Source organism: Microtus ochrogaster, chromosome 15 (genome assembly GCF_000317375.1).
Source record: "Microtus ochrogaster isolate Prairie Vole_2 chromosome 15, MicOch1.0, whole genome shotgun sequence".
Taxonomy (NCBI): Eukaryota; Metazoa; Chordata; class Mammalia; order Rodentia; family Cricetidae; genus Microtus; species Microtus ochrogaster.
The window spans coordinates 3,848,340-3,864,619 of record NC_022017.1 but is presented as its reverse complement, the minus strand read 5'-3'; the positions used below and the strand labels follow the sequence as shown (position 1 = coordinate 3,864,619).

The 16,280-nt window shown below is 48.2% G+C and overlaps 1 protein-coding gene across 1 annotated transcript in view; it reads right to left on the bottom strand.

The window, feature by feature from the left end:
- Nucleotides 1-4,256: 4,256 nt before the first annotated feature.
- The window catches only part of Cela1 (chymotrypsin like elastase family member 1), a 13,728-nt gene continuing 1,704 nt past the window's right edge, over nucleotides 4,257-16,280 (bottom strand). The window contains exons 3-8 of the mRNA XM_005353877.2: nucleotides 14,508-14,608; nucleotides 13,027-13,152; nucleotides 11,574-11,710; nucleotides 10,196-10,341; nucleotides 4,858-5,007; nucleotides 4,257-4,274 (exon numbers count right to left, since the gene is read on the bottom strand). Coding sequence (XP_005353934.1) covers nucleotides 4,257-4,274; nucleotides 4,858-5,007; nucleotides 10,196-10,341; nucleotides 11,574-11,710; nucleotides 13,027-13,152; nucleotides 14,508-14,608 — 678 coding nt within the window. The remainder of the gene's footprint in view (nucleotides 4,275-4,857; nucleotides 5,008-10,195; nucleotides 10,342-11,573; nucleotides 11,711-13,026; nucleotides 13,153-14,507; nucleotides 14,609-16,280) is intronic.

Here is a 16,280-nt window from a genome sequence, read left to right as displayed (position 1 = left end):
CCCACTCCCCGAGGACCACTGGGGCACGCCACTGCCCACTCCCTGAGGACCACTGGGGCACGCCACTGCCCACTCCCCGAGGACCACTGGGGCACACCCCTGCCCACTCTCCCCGAGGACCACTGGGGCATGCCACTGTCCACTCAGGTGCTTCCCCAGGCAATAGGATGGCGTCCACAGGGTCGTTTGCAGCTGAGAGGGCAGCTGGGCTGTTCTGAGGGAGTAGACTGGGAAGGGATTGCTCACGGTGGACTTTGGTGGGTGCACAAGACCCTTGGAGATGCTAGCCCTACAGTGAGGAAGGAATGGCCCCTTCAACACTGTTCTCAAAGGCTGAACAGGGGATGCCATTAATAACTACTGAGGGGGGACCAGGGGGTGTGGCGCTCACCTTTAATCCCAGCACCTGAGAGGCAGAGGCAGGTGGATCTCTGTGAGCTCAAGGCCACGTGGTCTACAGAGTGAGTTCCAGGACAGCCAGGGCTACACAGAAGGACCCTGTCCCCAAAAAACAAAATAAATAGATAAGCGCTGAGGAGAGAGCACAGAAGAAGCTGGAACTGGGCAATGGCGAGAAAGCATTTCCAGCCAAAGCACAGTGCGTTAGACTAACACAGGATGGGGATTTAGACAGGATTTTAGATTATGTAAATTGGGGTGGGGCTACAGGGATTACTATGGTTTCTCTAAGGACTAGGTCTTCCTGGAAGTTCCCCCTATCACTTAGAAGGAATAGCTTAAAGGTATGAATGGATACGAGGTTTGGGATAACCATTTATTCTAGAATCTCAGAGAACTGGTAAATTCCCTCAAGGAAAAGAAGATGTCATAGTCAACTTCCTGTGGAATGCAGAGGGAAGCTGGAGGCATGCCTAAAATTGCCTGCCGTTGTTTTCCATTCCTTTCAGCTAAAAAGACACTGTACTCAAGCAGTGTGCCGGGCATTGCAGTACGTGGTGAAGCTGAGCATGAATGGCCACCCCGGTCTCTAGGTGCTTAGTGTGGAGGTGGATTGGCAATCGGACGATTATCCAGTAATGTTCTTGGCTCACTTATAGAGATGGAGACAAATATTTCAAGCAATAGGTGGTTAGGGAATGGATGTTGGCTTTGGTAATGGCCTGAAAAAAGGCAGATTAAGAAAATGGAAGGACTTCATATAGAATAGGAAAGAGCAGAAAAATCCAGAGACTATAGGTCCCGTTGAGCTGCTGGAAGAAGATGCCAATGGCAGCCAGATATTAGTAGCCCAAGCCTGATACCCGAGTCACTCCCAGGATGTCACAGGACTTCAGCAAACTGTCCTAACTATTACCTCTAAGACTCTTTTCCTTCTTGGTGTTTGCTTGAGACAGGACCTGTAGCCCTGCCTAGAACCTGGGCAATCCCTCTTCGGCCTTCTAAGTGCAGGGACTCCAGGTGTGTACCACTCTGCCTGACTGAGAAGCTCTCTGATGCACCTGACTAGTTGGTGCTGAGGGGAAGAGTAAGATCAAGCGTGGGGATGCCTGAGAGTGGCGCAAACGAGCAAGTCACATGGGCTACTTTAAGGAATATGGGCCCTTGTTGTGCCAATTACCTTTGACAGAGAACAACAGTAACAACAACAAACGAAACAAAACCCTACAGAACTGTTTCTTATAACAGGAAAGACCGATAATTTTCCTAGGCTACCCCAACTCCTCTGTGGTGGAATTAGGACAGGAATTCAGACATCCTGACTACAGTCCAACCTCTTATAGTGTACAGAGTGATGTATAGGTCACAGCCACACAGTGATGGAGAGGTCACAGTACACACAGTAATGTAGAGGTCACAGCACACAGTGATGTAGAGGTCACAGTACACACAGTGATGTAGAGGTCACAGTACACACAGTGATGGAGAGGTCACAGCACAGAGTGATGTAGAGGTCACACACAGCACACAATGATGTAGAGGTCACAGCACACAGTCATGTAGAGGTCACAGTACACACAGTGATGTAGAGGTCACAGTACACACAGTGATGTAGAGGTCACAGCATACACATCTATGTAGAGATTATAGTATACACATCATCTATGTAGAGATTATAGTATACACATCTATGTAGAGGTTATAGTATACACATCATCTATGTAGAGATTATAGTATACACATCTATGTAGAGGTTATAATACACACCATGATGTAGCCAGCTCTGCTAATACAGTGGTGAAGTAGTAAAGTGAAAATTAAGGGTACACAGAGGGAGAGAAATCCCTTACTTCAGAATGTGATTGAAAGCCAGAAACTTCAACATGGCTTACCAAATCAAAATCACTGGTTAAGAGCATACTGTTCCTGCTGAGGACCTGAGTTCAGGTCCCAGCACCCAGGTTGGCTCAGAACCCGCTAAAGTCCATGCGTCTGTCCTCCCAGAGGACATGTACTCAATTGCACAGATCACCCACTAACATTCACAGTTTTAAAGACAAATAAAACTAGACAGCGGTGTTAACAAACTTTGGGCCAGGCATTAATAACAGTACCCAGTAGGCAGAGGCAGGTAGATTTCTGTGAATCGTGTTTAGCTTGGTCTACGTAGTGAGTTCCAGGCCAGTCATGGCTACATGTGAGACCCTATGTCTGAAAGACAGACAGAAAGACAGACAGACAGACAGTCAGACAGAGAGAGGAGAGAGAGACAGAGAGAGCATACAACTAACAACAAACTATGCTTGTTTAGAAGCAGCTAGTGGCCCTGATTTAACTGGCTTAATTTCATGTGCAAAATAAAATTCTTTCCCATAAGAAAAATGAGTAAATCAGTTCATATATTTTTAGCTTAAGTTTTAATTTTTAAAATGTGTCTACTATTCAAAAAGCTTTTTTTTATTTTTATTTTTTATATGTATGTCTGTGTGAGTGAAGTGCCCCAGGAGGCCAGAGACAGTATTGGGTCCTGTGGTGCTGGAGTTTCAGGTGGTTGTGAGCTGCCATGTGGGTGCTGGGAACTGAACTTGGGTCCTCTGGGAAAGCAGAAGGTGCTCTTAACTGCTGAGCCATCTCTCCAGCCTGACTTTGTTTAACCTTTAAATTGTGGAGTAAATTACATCTTTTAAACAATATATATTAGAAAGCCATAAATAATTATATGTTATATAATATATATAATTATATGTTAGCATATATGTAGTTGGGCATTATAAGGACACGTAGGTATTTTGAGAGGCTCAGCCACACTTGGATGGGTATTGTCTTCTGCTTACGTGTGCACATGTCTAAGGCATGTGATCATTCGCCTCTGTTTAATAAACTAAGTCTGCTTCCAGCTGTACCTTTGTGGGGTTCCGAAGGAGGCGATGGGGACTGTGGTCTGCTGGTGCCAATGCTGCTGTCTCCCTGCTGCTGGCAGGAGGCTCCGCCTCAGCCAGTTCCCCTGCTGTGCTGTCCACTCCCCAGTCCTCCTGTCTGTTCTTTAGTGATTGCTCTGAAAAGCTGTTTCTCGTCCACCAGAATGTCTTCTTTCGGTTCTCCCTTTGTTTTTCCTAGCCCATTCTTGGTACCCTGTACCCTGGCCAGGACAGAACAGAGTTATCAGCTTCCCCGTTGTGTGTGGTTTATAGAGCCCAAGATCCGGTTGCCTATTTTAGTCTCCATGAAGTGCTGATTCATGCTTAACTCCAGCCCTGAATGGTTGCCTCTTCCTCTCTGGTCTCCCCCTTCCTCTCACCCTTTCCTTTCTTTCTTTAGTATCTGTTCTCCTCCCTCCCCGTCCTGCTCTATTGCTGCTCCCTTAGTCGGCTGGCACCTGATCTCCTAATCCCACATCTAGGGCATCCTCAAGGTCCTGTCATCCTGGAGCTTAGAGTTAGCACTTGTTCCAAATACAGAGCAAAGGGGGAACCAGACCATGATGTGGTGAAACTCATCTTAGGACCTATGAGTGGATTTTCTGTAGGGTACTTAATTATAAATGCAAGCACACACTATGATAATCCATTCAGTTTTATTTGCCTTTCTGTATCTGGTTCAATAGGCTCACACTTGTTTTCATCACCCCCTCTGCCCCAGGTGCTGGTGACCCAACCCAGGGCTTCTTGCACACTAGAGGAACCTCTATGGCTGAGCACCACCAGCACTCCTCCCCCCTCCCCCAGTACTGAGGATGAACCCAGGGCCTGGCTCTACCACTGAGTGATGACCCCGACCCTGCTTCCTTCTTGCTGACACCAAGTCTTATTACAGAGCTAAGAACCATCTTGGGAAGGCCAGTGGACTCAGGAAAGTGTTCAGTTGGAGGCCATGACCTGAAGGAAAAGACAGTTATGTTCTCAGTCAGTCACCTCTTTCCACGCCTTTCCTCAGGGCCTCTAGTTGAGTATGGCAGTGCACTGGATTGGTGGGGTAGCACAGAAAGTAGGTGTCATATGTGACAAGACACTGCAGTGTTAGCCACATGCCCAAGAAGGGCAAGGGCAGATCTTGACATGTCTGTGAGCCAAGATTATGGAGCAAGGCTCCAGAATGTGTCTGTTGGCTGGAAGGCACAGTGACGCGCTGTGTGTGGCCCCACTACTGGAAAGGCTAGGCAGTGTCTTCTGCTAAGACCCCTTCCATAAGTGAAAATTAGGGAGCACTTAAGGAGGGGGGGCGCGTGCAGTGCACGTTTTTCTGCAGCCCCGCCCTTGACTTTGATTGAGCCACGTGCGTGCTTGATTCAGGTTAGAATAAACTGTAAACACACCGGGAGGTGTGTGAAGGGGAACTCTGGCTGAGGAGCTCCTGTGGGGGAGGGAAGGGAGTTAGGGAGACAACAGCTTCACCAGCCTGGGTTTTCCTGCCTAACCCAGCCAGTGCTGGATCGCCAGGGAATCATTCTCAGGAACTCACAGTATTCATCCAGGAGATGTAAGCAGAGACTCGAGTGAAGACTGTGGGCTTCCTGGAGACCTTACAGCCCAGGCTGGACACAAAGCTGGTGACTCCGTGCACAGAATACTGGCCATTCACCAAGCAGTGGAGGGGACCTCCAGAGTCACCCTGTCAGAAGAGGAACAGAATTCTAAAACAGCAGCTCACCTCCTGCCCACCTATGCACCCAGGTACACACATGAACACACACACGTGCATACACACATGCACACAGGCGCACACGTGTCCACATGCACACACATGCATGCACACACACAAGCACACACGCATACACACACATGCCACACACTTAAAAAACAATAACAGCTTAAAGTTCTCTGCACCACTGTGGAGAGGAAAGATAACAATAAGACATTGACCTCAAAAGTAGGAGGTTGAAATGAGTCCTGAACCCATGAGCCGAGGCAGGACGTGAATGAATGCTGCAGGGGTGGGGCGTGGGGGTGGGGCGTGGGGGTGGGGGTGAAGGATGCGTGTTTAGAAAGGGAGGAGAGACTTCCATTGTGCAGGTGCAAAGGAAGTGGCGATCCGCCTGGCTTCCATGGTGGGACTAGGGGTAGGGCGACTGCAGTTTTAGCTCTCCCCTTCCACATGGGTTCTGAGGACTGAACTTGGGTTGTCAGGCCTGCTGAGCCAGCTTGCAGGCAGGCTAGAAAGCTTGCTGCTGCCTGCGCAGGTGGAACTGGATAGGGACGCCATGGCTTCACACAGGATAAGCACCCCCCCCACACACACATACTTTCCCCCTTCCTTCCCGCTCCACCCCCGCAACCCCTCTCTTTCTTTAGACAGGGCTTTGAGGGGACTGGAGAGATGACCCAGTATTTAAGAATACTTGCTGCTCCTGCAGACCCCAGTTCTGTTCCCAGCACCCACATGGTGACTTTCAACTGTCCATAACTGTGGCTCCAGGGAATCTATGCCCTTTTCTGGTCTCTGCAAGTGCCAGATATGTCCACAGTGCCCACACATGCACTGATTTTTAATTAACTTTTGCCTGGCGGAATTTACTTTTAAGTTTCTTTCTTTCTTTCTTTCTTTCTTTCTTTCTTTCTTTCTTTCTTTCTTTCTTTCCTTCCTTCCTTCCTTCCTTCCTTCCTTCCTTCCTTTCTCCCTTCCCTTCCCTCTTCCTCTTCCTCCTTCTCCTCCTCCTTCTTCTTCCTTCTTCTCCCCCCCCCCTTATTTATTTTCAAGACAGGAGCCTATCCTGGAATTCTCTCTGTAGACCAGGCTGTCCTTGAACTCACAGAGATCTGCCTGCCTCTGAGTGCTGGGATTAAAGGCGTGCGCCACCACCACCTGGCTGAATTTATTTTTAATTTTCAGTCATGGGTATGTGCGTGTGGGTACCTAGGGAGGCCAGAGAGAGTCTCGCCCCTGGATCTGAAGTTATAGGTGAGCGTAGCTTGTGAGCCACCTGATATAGGTGTTGGGTCTGAACTCTGGTTCACTGGAGGAGCAAGAAGCATACTTAATGACTGAGCCATCTCTCTAACCCCAAAGTGCATGTGTATGTGTATAAATACATACTAATATATTTAAGATATGGAGGCAGAGTTCAAAAGATTAGCTGAGCTGGACATGGTGGCACATGCCTGTAATCCTAAAATTTAAGCATCTGTGAGTTTGAGGCCCTTTTGAGTTACATAGTGAGTTCCAGACCAGTTTGCACTATAGAGAGTGCCTCTGGGGAGGGATGGCGTGAATATAGTGAATGTCTGCTCTGGATATTTCCACGATTCACTACAGAGCCTCCATAGTCTCATTTGCCAACACAAGCAAGCAATACACTTAGTATCAATAAAAATTAAACTTAAAAAAGAATAGCTCAGTTTGTAGGGTGCTAAAGCAAGCACGGAGGCCCAAATTTGATTCCCAGAACCCAGATTTAAACAAAGAAAATAAAGCCCCTTGTAATCCCCGAGCTGGGGAGAGAGGCAGGCAGATCCTGGACCCTAACCTCTTTTGTGAATTATGGGGTAGTAAGAGACCTCGTCTCAAACATAAAGGTAGACAGCACCTGAAGAATGGCACTCCAGGCCATCCTTTGCCCCTACACACACATTTGTACACGCAGACAAACACGCACAAAGAACTAGGGAAAGTGACCAAAAAATTCAAACTGGAGCTGATTCTTCAAAGATCTCACCATAACCCTGACTACTTAGAAAAAATGTTTTTAGATGACTGTACTCACACACAAAATACCCAAATCTCTCCTACCCACAACCTAACAAATTAAGGGAGATAAGTTAAGATTTCCTTTACGTGTACGAGGGTTTTGTATGTGTGCATGTCTGTGCTCTATGTGCATGTTGGTGCCCACAGAGGTCACAAGAGGACATCAGATCCCTTGGAGCTGAAGTTAGGGAGGTTATCTCTCCACTACATCCCCAACAAATTTTTGAGAATATTTCAGAACTGATGAATGGCAGGGAATTGAGCATATATAATATTATCGCTTTATGCTAAATGACAAGATAAAAGACTGGACAAGATGGAGGTGTGGCTGGAGATTTAGGTCAGAAGTTCTGGAAGTTGCCAAAGAACCCAGTGTGGATGTAAGCCAGAGAGAGCCACGGATCCTAGAAGGGGACTCACTTAGGACTGTGAAAACCTCAAAGGCCCACTATCGGGGGGCTCTGCAGTAAGAAAGGATCCAGAGACGCATTTGTTACAAAGACTTCTCAGTGTGGAGAAATAAAATGCTCAGTTCTTCAGAACTGAAGGCCTCTGGGAGCAGAGGCACGCGGATTTGTTGGGGAAGGCTGGACTTGAGGAGTGAGCGGGACCTAGGAGCTGTGCGCTGTTCGCTAGTCCGTCTCTCCTTTAAGGTCTTGTTGTTATCGTTGTTTATATTTTGAGACAGGGTCTTACTGTGTACCCTGGTTGGCCTTGAACTCTGATGACTACCTGCCTCTGCCTCCCCAGTGCCGGACTAAAGGCGTGCGCCACCGCGGCCAGTATCATAGTGTTTAAGTTTTTAGTGAAAATTGGAACAGCAATGGCCACTTTACATCCTGTAGTTCTTTGGGTTCACAGAATCCTTTGATCCTTCTGTCCTGTTGTAACTAGCACAACGGCCTCCTGCAAACTTCCCTTCCTCTTCCACAAAGCTGGACCTTGAAATCAAACCGCACTCCTGTGCTGTTGCCAGGACGGGGGAAACCCAGCCGGGAATTAACCCATCGCCTTTTAACTGGGTCTATGAGAGAGAGAGAGAGTGAAGCCTGTACCAGCCTCACGGCCTGGAAGGACAACCCTTTCCCACTCACATAAACCTTTGCACCTTCATTTTCTGTAGTCAAACTGACTTCCTAGTTCATGAGTAACCAGAAGCAACAAAACATAAGACCTGCCTGCAAACCTGTTCACGGGCAGGGGACACCCTTCGCCTGCAGCCTCCCCCCTCCCCCCAGTTAGAGCTAGCTCCACCTGGGCTCTGGCTTCACCCCTCCCTTCCTTACTGGGGTCATGGCCATCCATTACTCTTCTGGGTCTCCAGGACACTTTCCTCTCTGCCCATAGCCACTCACACTCTTCCTCCCATGGAAAGTCTCATCTTTTCATGACTTCTGTCTCTAGTGGGTCTGTCCTCTCCCTCATCCAAGGCTCTGAAGCAAGACCCACATTCCCTGAAGAATATTTTTTTACCCTTACCTGTCAACTGTGCTTCTGCCCTCACCATCTACAGAGACTCTTGCCGGACAAAGAGCTGTCGTCCACCGCAGCTCCAGCTATGAGATGCCCTGTCAGTCTCCCCCAGTTTTATAGATCTTATGGCATGTTTATCTCTTATGTCTATGTCCTTTCTTGGATCTGGGTGTGTTCTCTCTTCTCCACCCACCCCTGAAACATGCAAGCCTTTCTGTTTTTGTTGGTCTTTCTCAACCCACTACTCTTTCTTATTCTGTCACTTTTCCTTGGAATGAGGGATGACATTTTTTTTTTTTTTTTGGTTTTTTTTCGAGACAGGGTTTCTCTGTGGTTTTTGGGGCTTTTCTTGGACTAGCTTTTGTAGACCAGGCTGGTCTCGAACTCACAGAGATCCGCCTGCCTCTGCCTCCCAAGTGCTGGGATTAAAGGCGTGTGCTACCACCGCCCGGCGAGGGATGACATTTGTTCCCAAGGGCATCTCACCTGGCTTTCTCTCCCAAGCTTTATTATTTTATTTTATTTCTGTTTTCAAGATAGCGTCTCAAGTATCCCATGCTGGCCTTTTTGTAGCCCAAGATGATTTTGATGTTCTGAGCCCCCATCCTCTCCCTTCCCAGTGCTAGGATTATAGACGTCCACTTCCGTGCCTGTTTATGCGACATTGACGGAATCAGGACTTTGTTCTCCTGACACTGTGCTCACAGTTGAGGGAGTATCCTTTGGGTTTCTCCAAAGGTTCTACCATAGCTCAGCAGCCATGCACAATCAGGTAGGAGGCTGGGTATGACTTGGGAGCCTCTGATCCTAGCTCACTCTAGCCGAAGGGAAAGACCGAGACTCCCCCTGGTCTTGTAAGCCCAGTGCCTTCATCCATCGCCCCTTCCTTTGAGTGGCTGCCCCGGGTTTTCACCAGGTAGTCTTTCCTGACTGGCGGACAGGCAGTGACTGTCCGGGGGTCTCCATGTCAGTCATTGTCTTTAGTTTAGCCCCAGTGGTACAGCAGCACACTCGGGCCCACAGTGCCAGCACGCCACACTGCCATGGTTTAATCCTCCCTGTCTTTCCTAACACCCAGCACAGCTCCTGCACGTGAGAGACAAGCAAACGGACACAGGATGAACTGCACTGAGCAACTATAGTATGGTTTATTGTGGATTGATCTTATCTAAGCAGAGAATTCTCTGCATTGTATAAGAAAGATTATAAAACTGCTTAGTGCAGGTTCCCGTGCCCTCCTGTACCAATTCCTGCAAACAGCCGAGGGAAGGGCAGCAGAGGGAAAGGTGTATAAGAAGAAGGGGTAAACAAGAAAAGGGTTTGGAAGCTACCTTTCACACCGTTAACTACCACATTCTCACAGGCCCAGCCCCACAGCTGCCATTAAAAGGATTTAGGTCACAAGTAACTTCTAAAGAATACACGCGCGCGCACACACACGCACACACAAACACAGGTGTGTCAGGTCACAGAGCAGCTTTTGAGGTAAGGATACTGAGCAAGGTATTTCCCTATTCCTTCCCACCTTGAGGTTCTGTGACAGAGTAGAAGGCTAAGTCTGTCCTGAGTACAAGAACAGGCGAGGGACTGAGGGTGAGCAAAAGGCAGAGTGTCAAAGGGGCTCACACCTATGTGCACTCACCTGGCAGCCTGAGCGAATCCCGTCCCCACCAGCACACACCATGGTCCTCTTCACCATGGGGCCCCAGTAGGAGGAGCTGGAGCAGATGGCATAGTCCATGCTGGGCAGGTACGCCTGCTGCAGGGTCTGAGACACCTGCCCATTGGCTGAATGGGATGTCACATTGGAAGTCAGCACAGGGGAGGACTCTTCCTTTCACATCTCACCAAGACTTCCCAAGATCTGGTTACCTAAACTTGGGGCTGGCTCCTCTCTGCTTGTGGCAGCCACAGATTCACTGTTCCCAGGCACTGACCCCCAGGCCTGCTTTTGCTTGTTTCTGCTCATGGACAACTTAGCTAAGCAATAGCATGGTCTCCATAAATTCTGCCTGTTCTGTGGCTCACACCAGAAGTCCCACAGAATGGAGCAGGGCAGAGCAGAGCAGAAGAGGCATTGGGGCCACCAGGCCCTCTCCTCCCCCTCCTCTCCTTTCATTTTCTGGAATGCAGCCTCATTGCAATGCCCAGGCAGGCCTCAAACTTCCGGTTCCCCTGCTACAGCCTCTCCTGTAGCAAATATCTTATTGCCCTTTCTCTCTTCTTTCTCCTCCTCCTCTTCCTCTTCTACTTCTTTCTTCTACAGGGTCTCACTGTGTATCTATAGCTGTTCTGGAACTCACTATGTAGGACAGGCTGGCCTTGAACTCACAGAGATCCACCTGCTTCTGCAAGTGCTAAAACCAGAGGCCTGTGCCACAGCTGGTTTATTTCCTTCTTGTAAGAGCTGAGTTCAGGGGCTGGAGACTCAGTGGTTAAGAGCCCTTACTGCTCTTGCAGAGGACCTGAGTTCAGTTCCTAGCACCGGTCTGGGCAAACACCGTCTTCTGAACTTTGCACTTCCTACACACGCAGACACGTAAGTGTACACATAATTAAAAACAATAAAGATGAATCATTTAAAAAAGAGCTTGGTACAGTTTTCCTTTATCTGGCTCTTTTGAGTCTTGAAAGCCTTTGTGTCTGATGCTATTTCTGTAGGTCCTTAGAGTCCTTTCCTGGTACAGAACCACAGTGCTATTACAGGAATTGAGAGCTGGATTAGAAGTCTATCTGTGTCTGCCCCTGCCTGGTTTTCCCAATAGACTGTGCTCGGGTAAGGCCTTGACTCTTCTCCAGGAACCCCACTCCTGCCTTGTGGCTGTCAGGCTTCTGGGCTATCCTTAATGTTTCCACGTTCCTAACCAGCTCTGACTCAGCTGTATCAGTGATTTGATCTGTGGTTCCCTAAGCTGTTGGTCTCGGCTATAAATGTCTAGGGCCACAGAAAAAGAAGTGCTAGGAGCACAGTGGTTTCATCACAATCTCAGTGGTGTACGGTGGAAGTGTGCATGACTTACTTTGGGTTTTCCCCCAGCCTGTGATGTAGCAGGGAGTATTGTTAGCCAGGGTGCTTCCCTCCTGGGGCAGAACACCCAGCTGGACGTAGTTATTGAGTGGAACACTCTGGGCCAAGCGCAGCAGGGCGATGTCATAGCTGCAGGAGGAGAGGAGGTGTCTTACGAGCAGGTCTGCGGTTCAGAGGATCCAAGTCCTGCTCTAAGCACCACATCAGATGCCTGAAACTCCAGCTCTATGCCATCTGATGACTTCTGGTCCTGCACACATGTGAACACATGCAGACACAGACACACAGAGACACACAAGACACACACACAGACATACACAAAGACAGACACACAGACACACACAGGCAGACACACACAAAGACAGACATACACAAAGACAGACAGACACACAGACACACCCTTGGGACAAACTTGGAAGCTGTTGAGCTGCGGTACATTAGGTGTGCAACAGCAGCACCTGTTGGTAGGATGTTGGAATTGCAGCCTGGCTCTGCTTTGCAACCTAGGTGGGTGGACAGCCAGAATATTAAAAAAGCAGGTGGGGTGGTCTTGGCTATAGAGTTCTCAAACAGGTACAACCCCTTCTGTGACCACAAGTTTTCTTCTAGTGGCGTGGCTTCAACTACAGCCATAAGCATGTCAGGCAGACACTTTACCACGGAATTATGTCCCCATTTTTCGGCAGACAGGGGTTAGATGTTTTAGAGCCTGGGTCTTTTTGATCCCAGACTATCTTTGTTCTAGCTATGCAGCTGACACTGACTTTGAACTCTTGCCTTAGCCTCTCAAGCGCTTGCCTTAGAAGACTGCCTGCCGAGGGCTCCCTAGCCACATGTTAGTGATTGCCTTTCCAAAACTTTACAGCCACCTGAAGACATTTCCTTGCCTGGTAAGTTCAACGATCTGGGTTCCTTCTCCTACACCAAAGCCAAACAAAAACCTAGCAAAAATTTTCTTGTACACATGAAGTATATTCTATAAGGTGAATAAATAGCAAAGACCAGACAAAGCACTGTGTGGTGCTATGCTCCTAGAATCCAGCACTTGGGAGGCAGGGTGGCAACATAGGCTACACAATGAGTTCAAGGTCAGCTTGAGTTATATATGAGAGACTGTCTCAAAATATCAAAACCAAATTAAAATACTGACCCCCAGAAAAACAGAGGCATCAAAACAGAAAATCCTCACATGATCAAGAGGAAAACCCATAACTCTGCAGGTACCCAGGTCCATTGGCTCCTGGCTGAGAAGCCAGCACACTGCTTGCTACAGGACAAGGGGCTGTCTCCCAGGCTCCACCCACTACTCAACAAGGCCACGCTACAGAAGCCACATACAAAACTTTAGCCATCCCTCTATGCCCCAGGAGAGCAAGTGGAGGAAACAGACCCAGGGGCGAGGCAGCCCCTGCCCCAGCCCACCGCCAGCTTAGCTTCCTGCATACCCTGCAGCCACATTGTTCCTGTTCCAGTTGGGGTGCACCACAACCTTCTGCACACTCACTAACTGCTCGGTGCCATCGTTCTGGCTCAGGTTGTGATCTCCAACGGCCACACGGAAAGTCATCTGGCTGGGGAGAGAGGAGGAAGCCTGAGGATCTCTTCCCCGCTTGGAGAAAGGGAAGAAAGTGGGTGACAGCTCACTTTGGGCCAGGAGCTCAGCTTATCTGGCCTAGACAGAGGAGGGCAAACATCTTGGAAGCTCCCTCATTCCCTGAAGTTATTGACTCATGGCAGCAGAAAATACAATCCCTGAGCATTTTCACTTCATTAAGCTAATAGTGTAGGTTGAATACGATGGTACTTGAAGATGCCTAGCTGTGGGGAAATAAACCTAGAGGTCTTACACATACACACACACGTATGTATGTATGTATGCTTGTATGTGTGTGTGTGTGTTGTTGTTGTTGTTGTTGTTGGTTTAGACACTGTCTCATCCCAGGCTGGCTTCAAACCCTCAATCCTCCTGCCTGGGTTACAAATGTTCATCACTGTACACTGTCTAGACCAGCACCTCCTAAACTGTGTCCTGGACCAGCACTGTTAGCATCACTTAGAAACTTGTCGGGGTCTGGGGAGATGGCTCAGTGGGAAAAGGGCTCACTGTGCAAACATGAGGAGACACCTCTGACCTCATTACTGAGGCAGAGATGTGTCCCAGGACCTCTCGGCTCAGCCTAACAAAAATATCAAGTTCTAGGTTCAGTGAGTGACTCTTTCAAAAAATAAGGTGGAGAAGTGATTAAGAAGACTTCCAGATGTTGACCTCTGACCTCGCAAATGCTCCTATGGGCAATCACACACCTATATACACTCATACACGCATGCACCCCCCCCCCCACTGAAATGCTAGCATCAGACGTCACCCCGAACTTGCCATATCAGAACTCCGCTGAGTGGACTCTCCAATTGTAATATCTGTTCAGATCCGGGAACTGGACAGGCAGGATGGTTCAGTGGATAAAGGTGTTTGCTGTGCTAGCGTGACAACCTGACTTCTACGCCTGAGACTGGAAAATCAACTCCACAAAGTTGTCTTCTGACGTCTGTATGGATATCATGTTGTGTGCCCCCTGCGTCATGCACACACACACATCCACACACACACATCAACAATACCAATAATGATAGTAACAATACATTCTAACTTTTTAAAAAGGAAACTTTGCTTGTTCCAAGGACCAGTACTCGATGGCGGGTCAGCATTCAAGTGTTTCCTCAGCTGTCAGCATTGCTTTCCTGCTTCAGAGAGACTGGGAGAGCAGAGGTCACACAGCCAGAAGATGCTGGAATGAGATTTGAATCTGAACCTGCTGGACTCCAAGACTTGTACTTTCATGACCCCCAAACACACGGGCTCGATGATGGTCCATTGCTAGTCCTGTCTGGAGAAGTCCAAAGGGCGGGTCGCTTTCTGTTTCCTCACCTGTCCACACAGTGAGCAGCTGTCATGACCCAGTTTCGCCGGATGAGGGTCCCTCCACAGGTGTGGTACCATAACCCTCCATCACGGTACTGGAGGGAAATCTAGGAAAAAGAAAGCATGGGGGGCTGGAGTAGCCCCTTCTAAAACTCCTGACATCATTCAAAACCAGCTCCCCACCCCCACCCCACCCCTGCCCGATTGCCCCAGACTGGCTGGAAGAGGCTATGTGGAATGCTTGCCCAGAAGAGGTATATAGACCTTCTGGGGTCAGCTGGACAGAGTCTCTACCATTTGGTGACATTTGCTATGCACACATGGGAAAGTAAAGGCACAGTAAGCGCCTCAGGCCTCTCTCCAGTAGGATGTCGCTGCCCATGGGCTTAGAACTCAGGTTCTTCCATCATCTCCATTCCAAAGGAGCCGGGTGTTTCTCCTTCACCCAAGCCCTGCAGGTTCAGGTCTCCAGGGTCCTCCCTACAATATCTTCTAGAAGTACCCTGGCCTCGTACACCAGGGAGTACTTAGAAATGCCAACGGAATATTCTTTGTTTGTTTTATCTTTGTAATCAGTTTGTGTTTTCTCATATTACACAATAGATCTACTTCCGAGAACTGGGTTCAGATTGCTGTAAATTAAATCTAATTGTAATTGCGGTGATTCCTCCGGAAGCGTGGCTGTCTAGCAGCTAGCGTGCCAGCTTTATGTACTCATATCTGCAGCTAGTCTGGCGCAAGTGTCCTGTTAAGGCTATGAAAACACGAGCCAAAGAAACTTCATGCCTCTGTGTTTTTGGCATGTGGGCGTTACACTGCAGAGTGGTGGGTACGTGTGTTTTTTAGGGCATGTGGAGCCTTGTGGGTACACCTGGCACACAGTCTGGAACTGTGTGACGCAGACCATCACAGGAATAACAACAGCTTGTGGGATAAGTAACTCAGAGGAAGGAAGAACGTTTGCCATGCATGATGGAGTCCTGGGTTCAAGCCCTCATATTACAGAAGGAAGGAATGAAGTTTGGGTCACAAGTAAATCACTTACTATGCCTGATGGCCTGGGTATAAATCCTTGAAACCCATGTAAGACACTGGTGTGTTCCAAGGACATGTGCTCACCTATGTTCATAGCAGCATTGTTTGTCATAGCCAGAACCTGGAAACAACCTAAACGCCCCTTGACAGAAGAATGGATAAGAAAAATGTGGTACATTTGCACAATGGAGTAATACACAGCAGAAAAAAATAACGTCTTGAAATCTGCAGGCAAATGGATGGATCTAGAAAGCATCATATTGAGTGAGGTAACCCAGACCCAGAAATACAAATATCATACATACTCACTCATAAGTGGCTTTTAGACATAAAGCAAAGAAAAACTAGCCTATAATTCACAATCTCAGAGACCCTAGACAACAATGAGGACCCTAAGAGAGACATACATGGATCTAATCTACATGGGAAATAGAAAAAGACAAGGTTTCCTGAGCAAATTGGGAGCATGGGGGCCAGAGGAGATGATAGAAGGGGAGGGGAGAGGAAGGGAGGAGTGGAGAAAAATATATAGCTCAATAAAAACAACCTAAACAAACAAACAAAATAAATAAAATCTACGCCCCCAAGAGTGCAAGAAAGAAAGAAAGAAAGAGGAAAGGAAGGAAGGAAGAAGGAAGGAAGGAAGGAAGAAGGAAGGAAGGAAGGAAGGAAGGAAGGAAGGAAGGAAGAAGGAAAGAAGAAGGAAAGAAGAAGGAAGGAAGGAGAAGGAAGGAAGGAAGGAAG